Source organism: Perna viridis, chromosome 14, assembly GCF_037379345.1.
Source record: "Perna viridis isolate PV_CMFRI_1.1 ecotype Kerala chromosome 14, ASM3737934v1, whole genome shotgun sequence".
Lineage (NCBI taxonomy): Eukaryota > Metazoa > Mollusca > Bivalvia > Mytilida > Mytilidae > Perna > Perna viridis.
The window spans coordinates 671,310-692,226 of record NC_142458.1 but is presented as its reverse complement, the minus strand read 5'-3'; the positions used below and the strand labels follow the sequence as shown (position 1 = coordinate 692,226).

Sequence of the window (20,917 nt, the reverse complement as noted above, 5' to 3'; positions counted from 1 at the left end):
GCGTCGATGGCAACTCCAACCGGATGTTGATAACAAATTATCTGTGCGGTAAAAATATGGAATTTTTTCATTGGATGGTATGATAAAGAGGTCTTATAGGGGGAGTATTATCAAAACTAATCTGAGAAACCAAGATTTTAGCGGGAAAAAAATAAATGCAATCCAGGGACAAAGACCAGATTTAGAAAACACACACACAACAAAGAACATAAAATAACAAAAAAAAAATGCATATAAAGCAGCAAAAGTTAATGAGCAACTATGACTCCACGAAAAACTTGGAGCATGGACCAGCTAGGTGCACCGGTAGGGTAAGCGTCCTCTGTTTTTCTAGAAACACCCGTTGAGTTGCTCATAAAATGTCAAGTCAGGATAGTCGGAAGAATAAAGGCAAACTGTGACACGTTGAACAAATCAGTTTTCAAGGTGCAGATGGATACACCGTATAACGTGCATGAGTCATGATGACGACCATAAAACCTCTGTAGCGATGACTTCAATCTTGTAGCAACATAACCATGTTCAAGAAGCCAAATTTTATGAATTCTGAGTAGTGGTATGAAAACTCCATACGCAGGTGCTGAAGGGATGCTGCTACTGATAAAAGGAAAGGAAACAATGTGGAATGAAAAGTCATCGTGTTTGTTTGGTCAATATTTTTCATTTACCGTCGATCTAAAAGTGAAAGTCAAGATATGAGGCTGACTTCACAGTGTCTGTAGTATCCTTTATCTCAAGTTTTTGGGGTGTGATGTTAGAAAATCCACGAAACTAGGATATTTAACGATGATATGGCATTTATATAGCGGAAACTGAGATTGAAGGGTCTACCTAAACGATATTCTTTCTTTCGGATCAGATCAGCTTTAAAGTCAGCTTCATAACAGTGACGGAATAAGTCAGCATAAGTCAGCAAGTAGCCGGCGCACATTGTTTCCTCATTGGAATACCGACAATTGTCGAAAACCATAACCACCATACTTGGCAAATATGCTGTCGATAAAAAAATTCCAGCATTTTGTATTTGGAAGATGCAGATTTGGAATTTTTTTTTTTAAGTATGAGGAATCATTACTAAGAACTAAATATATGCATCTATACCGTTTTTTTTTAAATAAATAATGATGTATAATATTTTAACTGAATATAGGATCGAGTAGAAATATAAAGAGTTGAAAAATTATAGGTTTTATAACGTTATTGTATTCGGATAGTAATCTAGAATTGGGGATTTTCAAAAAATCTTCCGAATTTTTCACATTGAATTAAGCCCCGTGTGGATCTAGGTGTCAAGAATGGGCCCGTGGCAGCGCTAAGCTTGTCGTAAGAGGCGACTAAATAGTGCTCAGAACCCTGGCCTGGGACTAGAGCGCTCTGTCAACAGAGCAACTGGGTTGTGTACCCCAGGTGGTGGAATGGGGTAACCCTTGCATGTTACATGCTGGGATCGTCAGGCCATAATAAGGAAAACCTGACCGCAAACCATAGTGGTGCGACGTGTTAGGAAAGATACCACGTTCCTCGCACGTTAAAGAACTGTGCCGTGGTATTCGATAGGAGTAGGATCCGTTGCGCTCCGCCACAGGAGGCTAAATTGCCCGACCGTACCCACGCTTCCCCTTTTTTAGTGGCAATCAAAATTTATCGACTTTATTATAATTGTGTCCCATCCCTTTTTTCATTTCATCTTCATCATTTTATGTTCATTTTATCATTCATTTCATTTTTATCGCCCGAATATACATCTGAAATATTGCTGCTTGGGCGTTAAACCCCAATAATCAATCAATCAATTACATTGAATTAATGCCACTATACGGGAGTCACAAGTGTCGTGGTAGGACTAGAGACCCTGTTTGGCAGCTGTACGTGTAGAAGTTAAAAGTTTGGAAAACTTAAATTGGTCATACATTTTGCGGATACATCTATGTTGCGTTGTTTGTATGGATTCTTATTCAGTACATAAACGGTAGATCACATGCAATCATCGTCTTTCATAGAGAGACCAAAAGAGGATAACACAGATATATGGTTTTCCACTATCTCTTCTTTGGAGAGTGTGGTAGAAGCATAGATAGTATTACTGTTATTGTCTTCTACTTCTATCTCTGATAATAATCATTGGATGTAATACGTTTTGCAGACAAAACAATATTGTTTTGGGCTGTGTCTGCTTGTACAACTACATATTTGTCATGTATAATTGACAACGTTTTTGTTACATCGGCCGGGGTCTTCGAAAGCTAGCCGAATATTATGCTGCTGTTCACTTTAATCTTTAATTCTTTAATTCTCTGCCCACAGAGCAACTGGGATGTGTGCCCCAGGTGGTGGAATGGGGTACCCCTGGCGTGTTGCATGCTGGGGTTGTCAGGCTATAATACGGAAAACCTGACCGCAAACCATAGTGGTGCATCGTGTTGGGAAAGATGCCACGTTCCTTGCACGTTAAAGAACCCTGCTGTGGTATTCGATCCCTCCCTTTTTCTAGTGGCAATCTAAATTTGTCGACCGTATTATCCTTGTGTCCCATCCTTTTTTTTCATTTTTTATCATTTCATGTTCATTTTATCATCCATTTCATGTTCATTGTCTGAATATGGCTGAAATATTGCTGCTCGGACGTTAAACCCCAACAATCAACTAACAACAAAAAGAACCACCAAACGACCCGACGTTTTACAGATGGTGATCCATTTCAGGTTTCCACAAAGTCTGATCCAGTGGTCAATAATTTTTTTGAAGTTGCATGTTTTCCATGAAATTTGGGATATAATAAGTAAATGAAATGTAGAAATAAATCACGGAAATCCATTTTATCACTGTTTTACCACGGATTGGCCATTTATGTCGCATTGTTTTACCCAAAGCGATAGCGAGGGATTAAATAACGAAATAAATGGCCAGTCCGTGGTAAAACAACGATAAAATGGAGTTTCCGTGATTTATTTCGATTCTATTATACGACTAGTGTCTTTATATATTTAGTAGACGCAGCCTGTGTGTTTCACATTATGTTGGTATTGTGTTAATTACATTTTTTTCACCATAGCTGGGTCTAAAAGTTTATATTTGAAGCACGTCATATTAGAATCTTAAATCACTAAATTAATATTGACCTTTTTAATCCAAATTTTATTTTTTAATTGGGAAAAATACATTTCACTATATATTAACTTAAGGGTGATAAGTTTTTTGCTTATAAATATGTTAAATTTTAAGAATTGCATTTTTGTATCTATGTTGATTGGTGATTCACCAACACCATGCATTCGAATGCTGATAAAAAGTCCATTGTACTTAGACATACAAAATAAATAAATAAATAAATAAATAAATAACTGACTGAAAAATTTCAATTTTGTAAATCTATCGTCATATGGTCCAAATTTAATGACTTGGAAGACATGAGGGTGCTACACTAGCTTATTTCATTGAAGAAGCAATATTACTGAGAAAGAAAAATATCAGTTTTAAGAGCATTCAGCTGTGTGAAGTGTTTGTAATATGAACATCTTTAGAACTCTGAACTATGACCCTGTAAACCTGATTGTTACTTTTTACCTAAATTTATATATTTTATTTTCTAGATGGTATTGTGTGTTTATATATTTTTGTTTTGTGGTTACTAAATGTCTGTAGTTATGTTGTCTACTTGTTTTTGCCGCTTTGACCCTCTTTTGGTGCATGATGTACAACATATAGTTTGTATAAAAGTATCTATTGTTTAGAGATAAGTATAGGTTTAATCAGAAAAGTTATAAAAAATAAATGTGTACAATATTAATGTCTACTATTAGAACCTGTTTACCAAACGTCATTGTGATAACCGGTCATCAGGTTTAATTATACAGGTAGCGATATACTCGCCCAAGGCAATTATTTAATAAATATCAATTAATTAAGTGTAAATAACCAATAAAATGATCAAACTGTAGTAAATATTTTACTAACTGAATTGTTGACTGAGCAATACACAAATTCCCCACGTGGAACCTTTTGTTTGACCTTTCACCTTTTGAGAAACAGTTGACGTAAACATGGCGGCCACCATGGAACTGTGTTCATTTCGTTCCTGATGGATTTTGTAGGGAATTCGTTTGAAGTAGGATAAGATGTTGAGAGAACGGAATGACAGTATAGAGTAAGAGGATCAAATGTTCCATGCAGGCCAAAAAGCGATATTTTCTTTTAATTTCTATAGGAATAATAATTATTTTATTGTGTGTGTTCAAATCAAAGTTCCATAACAATGCAAAGCACGGGGGATTCTTCACAGGGAATACCTTTAGTTTTGTCGATACTGAAGATGAAATTTTCCAGGAGGACTTGCACTTTTCTTCAAAACAACGACGTGAGGTCGCCTGGGAATCGAAAAAACAACGATGCAGGATGGAAACATGTTTTGATTTCAGCAGGTGTAGACTTGGCTTCAAAGTCTACACGTACCCAATTCAAGAAAGGGTATCAGACACTTACAATAAAATCTTACATACCATTCAGAATTCCAAATTTTATACACCGGACCCATCGAAAGCTTGTCTATTTATTTTATCCATTGATACATTAGATAGGGATACATTAAGCAAGGATTACGCGAAGGACATACAGTCCAAACTAGAACAATTGCCCTTATGGAATAATGGCAGGAATCATATTGTTTTTAATTTATATTCAGGAACATGGCCAAATTATATAGAGAGTTTAGATTTTGATATTGGCGAGGCTATGTTAGCCAAGGCTAGCTTATCTGTGTTCAAATTCCGCCCAGGATTCGATATTTCTTTTCCATTGTTTGCCAAAGAACACCCAGAAGTTGGTGGGGAAAGAGGCTATGTCTTTACCTCTATAAACAATATACCACCGTTTCGTCAGTATTTATTAGGATTTAAAGGGAAACGATATTTAACTGGAATAGGTTCGGAAACAAGAAATTCGCTTTATCACATAAACAATCAAGAGGATATTATTTTGTTGACGACATGTCGACATGGAAAAAATTGGCAGAAAAAAGCCAGAGAACTTAATGATACTCGCTGCAAGATTGATAACGATCAGTATGATAAGTAAGTATTTCATGAAATATCAAATGTTGTTGGATGTTTCCATGTCAACTGAGGGTTTACTCATCTCTTGTAAAATTTTACATGTACTTCAGAGGGTATACATTTTGTACATATACATTGTACATCAATAAAAAATTATAATGGTGAAAATTCTGAATTCTCAGCAATTACATGTACATGCACATTTACATTTACATTAATTTTATTTACAAGGCTTTACTTTTTTTTTTTTTTTAATTCCAGTTGAAATGCTGGACATGTACAATGTACATGTATGTAAAATGTAGCTTCACATTGTGTTCATGAACTTGAAGTGCATGAACTTTTCTTCAAAGTAATAAGACATTTGTATGTCTAGGGTAGTGATGCTTTATACATCATGGCCAAGTTTAATACTGTGGTTTAAATTATCAAATTATTAAAATTGATGTAAAGGTGTAAACAATAATTTCTAAACAGTGTGAAGTGAAACAAGAAGTTCTGTACCGAAAAAAAATGAATGATTCACATGTTTAAAAATCACATGAATGATTCTCATGAATAAAAATTATATGAATGATTTAAAGAATTAAGGAAATTTACATGTACATGGTATGTAAGTCATTTTAGGATTATGTTCTCTATATGTAGTTCTTATATGAATTACATGTACTTGTTGGGGACAAATGCAGCCTGACATACATATTTGTACATTAACTGGTATATTCAATTGATATCGAAGTCTTACATGTATGAACAAAGAGATGATGAATATACACATGTATGTGCTTGTGGTTTAGAGATACAACTTCAAAGTTCGAGAATACATATGCACTTTAATCTATTTTCTGTTGGGAAAATAGCACTTACATATTTTTTGTACAATGTACAATGTGGCGTGTTTTAAATTGATCTTTTAGTGTGTTAAGATACTTTCAAAATAAATTTGGAAGTGTCCAATTGAATACAGAGTACTTTAATTACTATGACATATTTACATATTTGATGAGAAATACATGTAACCTTATCTGAAGCAGTCCTGAGTCTTTAACTTTAATTTTCTGGGGTTCAAATTTACTCTCAAGATTGGAAATATCAAATTAATGGGTTCACTATTAATGTCAAGGATTGAAAGTCTAGGACCCAGGTACATGTATGTAAATGGTATTTTGAAGGTCATAGGCCAGAAATTTAGGAAATCAGGGGACTCCTAACACTAGTTTGAAACTTTGATTTTAGACATTACATTTCCAAAATATTACTGGATACAAAACATTATGTTCAATGAATTACCCTGATATGTTTTCCAACAATGAAATGCCAAAAAATCCCAGATATTTCCGTAAGGTGCATTATTTACATTCACCCTTAGAAGTGAAAATCATACAACAGTTCTATACTTCTGAAGTATGTGATTCAAAACAATTTTTCTTCTCTTAGCAACTATCCTCGTGTAAATATTCATTGAATTGTGCATTTGATTCTTTATGTTGAATACAATACAGTAGTTCATTGATTTGAAACACCAGAATGAAATTGAATTATTGAGGATACATGTTGTACATGTACAATGTACTTCTTTTCTTATTTCACTGTTTTGACTTTTGACTTTATATTTATATAAAAGTATTAGTGAACTACAATTTCTTGAAGTCAAACTTCTACTAATCCCAATTTAATGAACTGTTTTAAGTACTTGCAGTCCTATATATTGTAAATTGTTGAAACATTTTGACAGGTGCAAATCCTTTATTTTCAATCAATTTTTCTTGCCAAATACACAACATTTGCAGATTTTATTTCAATCTTTCAATATTTTAGATGAAGTATAAATTAATTTCAGACACACTTGAATGGAAATGAATGCATGGAAAAATTTGTGGCAAATGTCCAATGTACGTGCACATGTATACATAAGAATTGGTGTATAAAAGTAATTTTGAATGAAATGCTTCATGCCAAAATGTACATCAGTCTGCTCTTTTAGACATGGATGAAACATAAAAAATGACAATGTAATGCCTATAATATAAATTTCATACATGTGCTATACATGTATGCAGATTTAAACTGGTCAACAGTGCAGTACATTGGTCATGCAACTTATATCACATTCCAACTGACACTGACAGTCCTATTAAAAACCGAATTTCTTTTTACAAATTACAGAACATGGAAGAATGACTCATTGAAATTCTGATGATGGTTAAAAATTGTCCAATCTTATTTTTAATATTTTTAAAAGTGTTTTTCAGCTTTCACTTCTTTACTAAGTAGAGTAGATTCATTCCTTTACTATTGTGGGAAGGAGTAGATGATAGCAATTTTTCATGATCACAGACCTGGCGAAATCATTTTTTGACCTGTCGGACATTTGGTCCGGCAATCTAACAAAATCTGCTAAACCGAACCATTATCTGCCGGACTGAAAGAAAATTTGCCTTGATTTGGATGCCATCTTTTAACCAGAAGTTAAAAAAAAACATACTGGACATCTGGTCTGGAAATCATGCAAATTTTACCAGACCGGCGGCTAAAAGTACCGGTCATGTACGAATTTCGCCATGACTGTGATCAGGCTTAGGCCAAATTAAAAAAAATATGAGTGGTTCCAGTCACTTTATACAGGGTCGGTAGGTATGGATTTAAGAATTTTTTTTATTTAAGTTGTAGTTGTCATTATCATTAAGTAAAGGGTAAGACCACCTTTGAATTAAGTAAGGCTCTTATGAAAAATCTTACACACTAACCAAAATTAAATAACCTTTAATAGGAGAAAAGTCCCAAATTTGTACTTTCTTCAGATGTCATTATCAACTATATTGTACCTATTTACACTTTACAAACCAAGATATTCATGACCTGCATATTAACATAGTCTTCTCCTTTACTGCCACCTTTAAACTCATTAAGAACTCAAAGTCTGTGTTTCAAAACCTTATTTATTTATGCTTGGTACCATAATGACTGAACCAAGTAAAAGTATGCAATTTAGATATACATGTATGTACATGTAGTAAAAACAGGACGTGAGTAGAAAATTTAACTGCGTCCAGTTTTTATTTAATTTATTTATTTTATTTTATTTTTTTTTCATTTTAGCATAAAAAAAGATCATGGGTCGGCGGTAAAAACTAAGGTTGATAGGGTGATGGGAACCACACATTTTTTTATTTAGCCTTATCCAAAATACTATGACTGTTGAGAACATGCCCTCTCTGCAGTATATACTTGTTCAGTAAAAACTAAGGTTGATAGGGTGATGGGAACCACACATTTTTTTATTTAGCCTTATCCAAAATACTATGACTGTTGAGAACATGCCCTTTCTGCAGTATATACTTGTTCAGTAAAGGTTATCATCTGTAAATACTCAGACAGCCAAACTTTACCCATGATGAAGGTGTGTGAAAAAATAACTTAAAGAAATATTTACACTGTTAAATTGTAAATCAGAAGCATACGTCACTCAACAAACAACTTTAGTAGTCTTTATCAAGAAGTTTTTCCCCATTATTTGTTTAAAAAGGAATTTTTATATTGATGTTGTAATAAAAGGAAATTGCTCGGTTTGTTTCTTGAATAAGGCATTAACGCTTTGTTAGATACAGCGATAAAATCCTTACTTGCCTCATTTGATGTTAGTATGTATTAGATGAAAAGGCATTTCACAAATCATAACAGTTTTTTGTGTTGTTGCTGTAAGATGTTTAATCTTCTTGTTGAATTATTAAAAAAATATTTAGATAAGATAGAGAGAGTCTTAAACATTTCTAAGATCATTTAGTAAAAATTTGTGTATATATAATTATTTAACCCCAATACTCTGCTGAGAGCAGTATACATTTTCATATGTCTGTTGTATGGGTTTTATTCATTGATGAAAACTAACTTACATAATCTTTAGTGCTTTGCACTGTTTTATAATTGAAAAGATATTATGATGTACTGGGATAATCAGTCTTCCAGACTTACCTGTTATAATTGTGGTGGGAAGCAGACCACAGACATACATTGTAGTCTGGGTAATAAATTTTACAGTACTTAAACAAGTCATGTACAGAATTGGGTTGAAAGGCAACAAACCATGGATTATTTGATCTTTTGAACAGGGTTTAACCTAAGTGGTGACAGGGACCCTCAAATTTTGACCTACATTATGTACATTTGTACCTAGGAATTGGACCTGCAATTCATTTCATCTACACTTTATTGAGGGCTTATTTTTTTTCTCAAGTGGACCATTGTAGGACTTTCCACTGTTCAAAGTGAATTTGAACCCCTGGGGATGGACTAAAACAAGTCGGTTACAGATTCAGATTGTGAAGGCAAAAAAAAAAACAAGGGGGTCTGACGTCTGGTACCCTCAGTTTAACTTGAGATCTTTTAAATTCCATTTTAATACCTAGAATTGGTGTCATCAACCCTTTTCATTACTGAGAACTGATGTGATTCATTGCTCTGAAAACTTGGAAAAATTCAGTGGTCAATTTCATAAAAAAATTGTAAATGTGTAAAATCAGTGGTTAGTGACATTTATACAACTAAGTTTACACATACAATTTTTTATGAAAAGGACTGCCACTTTTTGAAGGTAAATAAAGGCCCCTGTTAGAATGATGAATATACATGTATGTGTACACATGTACCTAATACATGAAATAAAAATCTTTAAGGATGATCCATTTCAGTGATTTTCCAGCCCTTATTTTTTAGTAGATTTTCAGCCCATTCCTGAAGAGAAATTAGGCCCAAATTACATGTACATGTAAAGCAGTGAACTTCAAATGTAACTTGAAATGTGGTCTTGAGGTGATAGATGATTAAAATGGCAGACCCATCGAAACCTGCCGGACCGTCGGACCTGTCCGGTAAAATTGTCCCGGGTCCGGTAAATACACGTTGCTTGTCGACCCGGGTGTCCGATGTTTTTTTCTTACGTTAAAGAAGATTTTCTCAAAACTGAAGTGGTTTTTGTGAATAATAAAACTAGAACGTTTTAATAATTACGTGAATTAGTCTACAGTCTAGCGAGATAGTCAATCAATTTGATTGTAAACAATAATATGTAACTTCCAGTTCATTCGCTAAACGTCATTTCGTCCTTTGATATATCGTCCCTTCCGTTGTCTCGCTACTCGTTTACATGTGAAACATGCGGTCATTATATTGTCAGAATAATAATGAAAAAAATAATAAAGTATATTTCTTTTACATCGAAATTGATAAAGATTAATAATTGAACATCTGATAAAACAAATTTTCATTTGACAATGATGATGATTATGAAGACAGTGAATGTTTTGACTATCAAGATGAAATGTTGAATTTTGAAATGATTATGTTTTATGCCAGAGATTGAGAATAGATTTTATAATTTAATAACAATACTTTATTTCAAATTTAAAAAATCAACAATATATAATACAAAGAACTCAAAACAAACTACACATGTTTCGTTTATGAAGACTCATCAGATACACTCTAGCCAAAATGAATAATGGTGACAAATTAACAAATTCAAGAGCCCATACCCAGTAGTTTTAAAATCAGCTTGATAATAAAATGTACTTGGAGATTCCCACCCCCCATCAAAAATGTTAGCGTGTCGATAAATTGTTCAGAGTTTTTTTGGTCAGACAAATTGTCATTCGGTCAGACAAGTCATCACCTTGTGTCTGACCGAATGTCAGATGTGCTTAAAAAAATTTCGATGGGTCTGAAATGGAGACTTGTAAGATATCAAAAATCCTCTTTACTGTATCGTATTTGTCTCATATAAATACAGCAAATTTATTAGAAATTTTTAAATACAGTAATTTGAAAAATCCTCTTTGTGTATAGAATTATTTCTTAAAGTTGCAATTTTCATGCTTTTTCTCAACTGCATGGATCCTGGACCCTTTTCCCAATAACAGTGGGAAAATCACTGCATTTGATTTCTTAATGTCTTAAAAATATATAATATTAACCTACATGTACTTTAAAGTGTATTTTATTCCAACTGTGAAGTACATGTACATTATGTATTACCATTACATGTACATGTGTATGCCTGGATAGCCAGCATAACCAAAGTTTATGTACATGTAAATATACAATGAACAGTGAAGTCCCTGCTTCAGTGTTTTTGAACTTTTTGAGATGAAAGGGTCATAATGACTCTCTGGCGCTGAATTCTGGGGTATCTCACTTTTTATAAATTGTGTTAAAAGTTTTGATTTTGTAAATAAATTAAAATTTTATCCTTTTTTTCACATGTTGATTAATCAGTTCTTCAAACTTCAAACTACAATAGCAGTCATTGCTTTAACTGTTTGCTTCATTTTGTCCAACTTTTCATGGACAGTTTTGGTAAATACCTCGAACGGATTTTTATTACATGTTGCCAGTCTGTGGTCACCACTAGAATGATGTGGATCTCATGCTGATTGTTGCAAATTTTTAGAACCATCAAGTCCAAAAGGATACTGTTTACTGACAGTTCAAAATTTACATTTCATCAATTTGTTGCATCATTGAATGATAGCCTAGAATATGGGTAAATTATGCAGAGACTTGCATTAACGGAAACACTGCTGTAATTGAGTCCACAAAACATCAACAAACCCTATTGTTAGTGATTGAAGAAATAAACATTCTTTGACTAGTTTGTTTAGTCCACTGAATTTGGCTGAAATGTATAAACATTGGACAGTAAATTCTTTGTTTAGTCCTCATAAAGGTGTATGTACATGTACATGTACCAGTACTTCTATCCACACAGCACAGTGAATCCCAGCAAATGATCCCAAAAGCTATTCCCTGTTAATTGAGTAAGCATCAAATAAAGAAACCCTAAAAAATTTGTCATTAAAGAAATACAAATTTATTTAGTCCTCTTAAAAGTCACTTAAGATATTTAAGTGTTTATTTAAACAGATTATGGATTGTACTTGAAGTATTTTAGGACATTGTTTGATTTAAAGTAGTCAGTTTAAGTGAAAGCTTCCCATGAACACATACATTGTATTAGTAATAACTTTGAATTATTGCACTGCTTGGAAATGTATGTATTAGTGACTTGTTAGTCTGGGAATTCCCAAGGAAGGCTGTTGCCTCAATACAAACAGTGTGGGAAACCATTTTCCCCCAACTTGCCATACTGGCTAGTGGAATATTGATCTTGCTAACTAAATAGAAATTCAACTAGCCAATTTGTTTTTGTCTGTACTATCATCTGTTTTCACTTAGATTTGACTATCTTCTGCCTTTCTTATTCTTTCTTCAACTATCTTTTCATTTGTTTCTAAATTTATCAAAATCTTTTCCATTTTCAAATATTCCCTCCTGTTGAAGTTTTTCAAGTACTTAAAGTACTCCATTTCTGAACTCATATTTTAAAAATAAAATTATATTACAACAGATTCATCATTATGAAACAAGAAAACGTTTATTATTTGCTTCTTGTTCATTTTTATTTTTACAATAAACAACTAAGGTAACATTTCATAATTTACCCAGATAATTTCGTTTGACTACTAATACGAGATCCAGACTGTCGCGTAGGTTTTGGCACATCCCGTTTACCGAAAATTAAAAAGGGAGATCGTAAACAATGCTTTACAAGTCAATAAAATTGTGCAAAATTCACTTGACATATTCAAGCTAAACTTCTTAATATATAGGGAACATATTTTTAATGTATGATGTTAAGGGATGTTTAACTAAATAAGCTGTTGGCTGGTTAACTTTCCTTGGAACTCGCCAATCAAATGATGGTCACCAAATTGATGAGTGTAAGCTAATGAGAACTCGCCAAATTACACTTCTACTCATATTTGGCGAGCTGGCGAGCGGTGGTTTCTTTGTGCACATTGCTTCACTTGCTTAAACTTCAGAACATTGTGTTTTAGCTGAAAAGAAGATAGCAAAATAATTGAAAGATTATCAAAACATAATTCCAAGCACAGTGTACATAGTACAATGTACATGTAAAAAAAATATAAATTACAAAAAAAAATACATGTTAAAATACACCTAAGTTGTTTTGTAAGTACCAACATTCTATTTTGATGACTAAGTTCTTGCTTAGAGCTCAGAACTGAAGTAGATGCAGATGTCTATAGAGTGCAGTTTGAAGTTGTGGATAAGAAATGCACAAATGTTTATTTGAAATATGATATCAAAGTTTAAACATATATCATTACATGTACAATGTACAAGGGCATAATAGACTTATTGTTTGGTGCCTTTTTCTTTTCCTTTGGATGGGTGGATGGAAGACATTGAATATTGGCACATGGTAAAGCTGATTTTTTTTAGACTTCTAATCTCTTGGATTAATACATGTATGTATGAAGATGTTTGCTGCAACAGTACATGTACATGTTTTGAAATAAGACATACAATGTATAGTGCATTGAACATTTTAATCTGTTATGGACATTTAAACTCACTAATTCACTGAGTCTGAAGCAAAAAGGAGAAGTTTGTCAAATTGTTATAGTAAAAAAATTATACCTTTTCTCTTGTTTCCTGCTACCAGTAAGAAAAAATAGGTTAATTATGTAGGGAAGTTTATTTTTCAAAAACATTCTAGATTTAGTTAATAGACATATTAAATAGTGCTTGTGCCAAAATGGCTGTAAAATGTTTAGGGTAGGCACAAAAAACTAGGGTAGGTAGGGTAGAACAGACATATATTTTATTTGGCCTAATATGCATGAGCACTTGAAATTTGATGAACCCTGCTTGCAGGAAGCCAATTTCTGAGTTCTAAGCCACTTGCGAGTGAATCATCAGAAAAAAATATGTATTAGGATCGAAGCAGTGACATCCTATGGATGTATATGAAAGGGGTCTGTTGAATGAAAGGCTCAAAACTATTCTGTCGGAAATGATGTATGTAATGTATGTAATTCTGATTGTTCAAACTTTTAACAACAGACCCAGAGTGAGTGGTTCTGTGAAGTCTTACACATCCCTGTTGATTGAGACTTCACCCATAACATTATTGTCATTTGCCTAAAATCATAGCATATAGAGGGTCATTTTTATGTGATGCTAATTTTGGCTTATTTTAATGATCTGTCTAAAAACAACAAAATAAATTCTGCAAAATATTTACTCTGGGCTTAAGTTCTTAGCACTCCAATTAGCACCCACCAAAATAAGAAACACCAATTTTTTTCACATACCTTTTTACCTAAAAATCACAAAAAAAAGAAAAAACAAAAAACAAAAAACAAACCTAATCATACAAGTTTAGGATTGGATGAATCTCCTGTACTCACTATGAAGTACATTTGGTTTTAGTTTACATCAAGTGGAGTTATGATTTGAAGTCTACAAATGTATAAAGAAACTGGACCTTCCATTTTCTAAATTAACCTTTCCTCATATTATATGGAGTACTTTGATACAAAATCTACATGTACATGAATAAAGGACAAAGCTGAAATATTGTGTTTCCATGTTGATCCATATTTTTAGCACACTTGGCCAAAGGTGAAAGTGAGCTTTTGCCATCACTTCAACACTTGGCGTCTGTCGTAGTCGTCGACGTTAATAATTTTCATAACTTCACCTCTGATACTACTTGACCAATTGGAACCAAACTTTGTTTGAATATGCCTTGGGTATCCTGCATAGAACTGATGTGGGGATTTTTTATCCCTCAAAACACATAGCCACCCTTACTAAAAATAGAATAAGGAGTCAGACAGTAGTTTTCCGTGAATGTCTTCAAAACCGTAAGGTTTAGCCAAATTCTGACAATGGGTAAAAGTGGTTTTTGCTATTTTTAATGTTATTTCTTTCAAAAATCTTCTCATTTGACGCTACTTGACCAGTTGGAACCAAACTTGGTATGAATGTTTCTGTAAGGTATCCTGCATAGAACTAATGTGGGGATTTTTGATTTATCAAAAACATGGCTGCCATTACTAAAAATAGAACATATGGGTCAAATAGTAGTTTTTCACAAGTATCTCCAAAACTGTCAGGTTTAGCCAAACTCTTTCAGTTGCTGAAATGATCCTTTTTATAAGGCCTTCAAGAGTCTTTAGGGATCAAAGTTGTCAGGCAACTTCTTGTAAGAGTTATTGCCCTTGAAAGATGAAAAATGGCATTTTTTTTGTAGTTTTCAGCCAATATCTTGAAAACAATATTAAATCTATAGAAAAAAAATTCAATTGCTGAAGTAATCCTTATGATAAGTCCTTCCAAAGTCTTCTTCAGTCAAAATTGTTGGACAACTCCTTGATAAATTTATTGCCCTTGAAAGACTAACAACGTGAGCAATTTAGACTCCTGGGAGTCTCTTGTTTTAGGGTCCAATGATTTTGAGTGAATTTAAAAATGGGTTTGATTGGAAAACAATGTGGTAATGCTTACAGATACTTCACAGTGTATTTCAAGGGAAAATGTGTTAAAATCTTTGCTCAAGTAGTAGTTAAACAAATTGTAACCTGAACAAATTTACATGTATAATGTAATTTGTGTACTTTTATTAGCAAGATATCTTCAACACAATCTCAAACTTATTTTGTGACTGTATACATTAATCATTTGTATGTGCATGTACACTGTATGCTTTCATTTTGCATGTATATGCATTTTATATCTGTGATTTACATGGGTATTTTGTGTATGGCATGGTGTCATGGAATATAGAAAACATTGGTTGTACTGTACATGTAGATTTACAATTGGAAGGAAGTCCTTATCAATTCAGTAACAATATTTGAAACCAGTGTACTGTATTGCAATATATATATATACATGTACATACACTGCTACATTTGTTCAATGATACATCTTTAGGGTATCAATAATTTGAGCATTTGAAAGAATTAACAATTAGATGGTTGATGTTATTATCTAAAGAATGATTATCAATGAATTCCTAGGTATTCCATCTCAGACTGGTTAGGCCACAACAAAAAGAAATATATGTTTGTTTTACATGACTGATTTGGAACTATTCTGATGAAATTCTGGAAAAAAAATGGTTCAGTACCAAGTTTATTCTAAAATTTTAGAAATAGCTTGATCCAGGTTGGCTCCATCAAGAAAATGGCCACTCTCAGTAGCGATTGGCAGAGTAAGGGAGTTAGGCCAGTTCTATAACAATTATCCTCTAGATAATATAAAGAAACACACTGGGAATAAATCCAAGTACATTTGGTTAAATTTGTTTAATTTGATATTAGTAAAAAAATAGAATCCCTACCTACCAACATTGAAATTTTTAACAGGAAACAAATACATATTTTTTTGCCTGATATCATGACTTGAGAGTTACTTGCTGTTTTCATTTCTCCATTTCCTGTGTTCTCTTTGAATGGTCAGGTGTTGATAACTTAGATTCAGGGTAATTAGGGCTACGGTGCCTTGGAGAATTACACTCTTACATATAAATCAAAATTCAGTATGTGAGAAGTTTTCAGGGTATGGGGTATGTCATAATTGAGGTTGTCAGACCAGTTCATAAACAATTTTACTAAGGCTGTGATACCATTTATTTATCTAGTTCCCGTTTCAGTCAATTTCAAACCTTTATTTTGGGGCTGAATTTCTCAAGTTTCAGCAGTGAAATTCCAAATTTTGACTTGAAAAATTGTCTCAAGATTTGTTCATGAATGAAATGGAGATTTATAGAATTCACAAAATCCTCTCTTCACTTCAATTACTGATAATCATCACATTGACTCCCATAAAATGTAGACATCATTTTTTTAAAAATTTTGAATAAAAAATCTTGCCTTCATTTTCTCACAAGTAATTCACAATTTTTTTGCTCTTTTTTTTTCCCCAATAGTACAGACCCTTGGCCTCTTTCCTGAAAACAGTAGGAAAATTACTGTATTTGTTGTCCATAGGACTTAAATTTTGCACAGATGGTTCTTACAAGCTCTTTTTTTCAAATTGCATGGGCCTTTGGCCCCTTTCCTTAAACAGTATGAAAATCACTTTGTAATTAGACACTAATGGTTGAGTAGGGATATTCTTAGTAAGACGTGACATAGCATGTAAATCTTGTTATCTTTCATTTTATGTAAATGCTATAGGTGTTGATATATTGCCTATATATAGTTATATTTGTTCACTTCTTTTTAATAAATTGTGCAGACATTGTTATAGTCTTCTCCAAAGGTACCAATTTCTGTGGATTATACTGTATAGTTAGGATTTATTGGTATTGATGTTAAAATAAGACAAAATGCACTAAAAACAACATTGCATAACTGAAGTCACTTACTTCAGCAATTAAGATGTTATAAATCTTGCTGCGTTTATATAATTGCCAATAGAATTCTGTCTCAGAAATGGCTTTTGTTGTGAAGAATACTGTGAAAAATCTGATTGTTTTGTCATAATTTTATATTGTACATCAGAATCAGACATGGTTTAATTTATGGAGTGGAGTTATGGAGTGGCATCTTGAAGTGTAGTTTTTTATTACTTATTATTTTATTATTTTTCAATTCTTCCTTTCACTTACTGGATAGATAAATACATGTACATATTCAATCTACGGTGTAGTTTAGAATATACTTGTTTGTTATTAAACTGGACAGTGATTTAAAAAAAACATATAAAGTACCAAAAACTGTAAGGTGTATGTTGTTTATTGAACACTACTCATCTTACAACATCGGCAAAAATAGTCTTGGAAAAACAATTGACATTCTGTAATTAGTAATTATTAGCTCACCTGGCCAAAGGCCATATGAGCTATTGCCATCACTTGGTGTCCATCGTCGTCGTTGTCTTCCTTAACAATTATACAAAACTCTTCTCCTCTGAAAGTACTTGCTTGATTAGAACCAAACTTTGTATAATTGTTCCTTGGGGTATTCTCCATAGAACTGATGTGAGGATTTTTGATTCGTCAAAAATATGGCCGCTGTTACCAAAAAGAGAACTTAGGGGTCAGACAGTACTTTTTCACATATATCTTTAAAACCTTTAGGTTTAAATAAATTCTGACTGGATAAAAGTGTTCAGCATGATAAGCTCTATCTTTGGTAAAATTTTGGTTTTAATCCGTTAAGCCATGTTAGAAGTATTGCCCTTTTTCAACGATTTTTGCTATTATTTCTTTCAAAAATCTTCTCATCTGACATTATTTGATCAATTGGAACCAAGTTTGGTACGAATGTTCCTTGGTGTATCCTGCATAGAACTGAAGTGGAGATTATTGATCCGTCAAAAAACATGGCAGCCGTTATTAAAAATAGAACATACAGTGTATGGGTCAGACAGTAGTTTTTCGCATATAACTCCAAAACTGTTAGGTTTAGCCAAATTCATTCAATAGCTGAAATGATCCTTATTATTGGGACTACAAAAGTCTTTAGGGATAAAAGTTGTCAGATGAGGTCTCACTAACCGCTTAAAAAGTTTCCATTACTTTACATGTTAAACAAGTAATTTTCAATGTTTCACTGTGAATTCCCAGGACAAATGACACCTGAAAGTTGCATATCATTGCGAAGCTTGGAAAATAAGGCTTTCAAAATCATTATTCTAATGGTACGATGACCATAGAAATTCTTCACAAAATTTACTTGAATAGAAAATACTGAAAATCAACATTTTTACCTTTTCTGCTCACTGACAGCATGGAGGCAAATTATTCATACATGTAAACAATATTCATACACTTTTGTAGTAAATTACAAGTATAATTTGAAAGTACACATTCTCAGCTTTATTTTAACTACTTTTGATCAGAATACACACAAGTAATGCACTTACAATGCATATTTCTAGGTTCAGTGTGTTTTTGGTACTACAGGGGGGATGGGGGGGGGGGGGGCATTTGACACGGAAGTGGTTAATGAGTCCTGACCCCTTGTAAGAGTTATTGCTCTTAAAAGGGGACAAATGACCTTTTTTTGTAAGTTTTCAGTCAATATCTTGAAAACAGTGATAGATTAAAAGAAACTTTCATTTGTTGAAATGATCCTTATGATAAGCTCTACCAAAGGCTTCTTGAGTCAAAATTGTTGGATAACTTCTTTTTAAATTTATTGCCTTTGAAAGGCAAAATTCAAACAGGTCAGCCATTCAGGCTCCTGGGAGTCTCTTGTTTAGGAAGTCAGAACCCTCCAAATCTTGATTAACATTGTTTAAGGGCATTTACAATTTCTTTAACTGCCCTTGTTGTGCATTTCAACGTTTTCAGCTTGATGACAAGAAGTCAAACAGAAACCACAGTTCAGATAGAATAAGAAAATAAGTAAAATTTTAGTACCAGAATTTAGGATATACGATACGATACAGGTATTGTTCTAGCAAAGGTCAATGATAATAGAATAAGTAATTGGGAAGAGTGAATAACCATAACATGATCACGAGTGCTGAAGAATGCCTAGATTTAAAGAGTGTGCAGAACTTATTCTGCACATGAGATAAATCTTTATGCTTTCTTAGTGATCATTTGGTTATTCATGATAACCAACTGATAATCCTATTTATTATATAGCAGGAATAAAAATTAACTGTCGCCCAGTAGATTTTGAGCTGGGCTACCAAACTTTTTGGTAATATTCAGTTGAACATATTAAAAATATTAAACAAAAGTATGGTCTGGGCTTGTATTTCCTAATTTTTACCCTTGTATAGATTTCCTCAATTATTCAATGCTATTTCCAACATGAATTTTGAATTTTGTGAATGACGGGTTGATATTTCTAATGTGACATTTTGGTAGGTGGAAGTCCGAGAGTGAAATTACCGAATTTATTTCACAGTGTGAATTTACACTGATAACATTCAGTAAATCACTGTTATCTATAAAATAATGACAATTTATGACTGGTTTATTACACCTCTATTATACATACATTGCTCTGTGCGGGTCCAGGTTTCAAAAGAATAGACCTGCAGCAACGCTAAGCTTGTCGTAAAAGGCAACTCAATAGTGCTCAGAGGGCTAGGGTGCTCTGCCCAGAGAGCAACTGGGTTGTGTGGCCCAGGTGGTGGAATGGAGTAACCCAGGCGTGTTAAATGCTGGGGTTGTCAGGCTATAATATGGAAAATCAAACTGCAAACCATAGTGATGCACTGTGTTTGGAAAGATGCCATGTTCCTAGCACGTTAAAGAACCATGCTGTGGCATTCGATAGGAGTAGGAACCTTTGTGGTCTGCCACAGGAGGTTAAATTGCCTGACCCTACCCATCCCTCCCTTATTAACAGTGGCAATCAAAATTTTTCAACCCCATTATCCTTGTGTCCCATCCCATTTTTCATTTCATCATCATTTTATCATCCATTTCATGTTCATTGCCTGAATATAGCTGAAATATTGCTGCACTGGTGTCAAACCCCAATAATCAATCAGTCATTATACATACATTAATACAATGTATATTGAAAAGTCAAACATTTGATTTCAAATCCAAACCTTATTATCTGTTCCATGTTTTCACTCTAAAATTCCACTCCAAGATTCCAATCCAAGTCTCCCCTCCATCACTCCTTCAGATAAACTATGCCTAATTTTACATGAGAATCAGCAGTTAGGGCAATAGATTCACCCACCATGAGCTTAATAAGCTTGTTATGTAGAATTATAGACGATTATAAAGTATAGCTGTTCTAGAAATTGTCATAGTATTGAAAATTATAGCATTGAGGTATTAAACATTGACTGTTGTTGGGAATATTTCCTTAATTGCCTGATCATGAAGCTGAAAAATAATATATGTCTGTTTAAAGTTACATTGGATGAAAAATTAGGATAGGTTATTAGGTAGGTAGGTAATAACATTTTATTTTCCATAATTATTTTATATAGACACTTATTGGAGGATTTTTTTTACTTAAATAGTCCTCAACTGAAAAATCATAAAGTGGTATTTCATCCAAAAAATATCA

The 20,917-nt window shown here is 33.2% G+C and overlaps 1 protein-coding gene across 1 annotated transcript in view; it reads left to right on the top strand.

Moving 5' to 3' along the window:
- The first annotated feature begins 4,034 nt into the window (after positions 1–4,034).
- The window catches only part of LOC148597659 (exostosin-1-like), a 69,955-nt gene continuing 53,072 nt past the window's right edge, over positions 4,035–20,917 (top strand). The window contains exon 1 of the mRNA XM_088560065.1: positions 4,035–5,066. Within this exon, the coding sequence (XP_088416191.1) occupies positions 4,165–5,066 (902 nt within the window). The 5' untranslated portion in view covers positions 4,035–4,164. The remainder of the gene's footprint in view (positions 5,067–20,917) is intronic.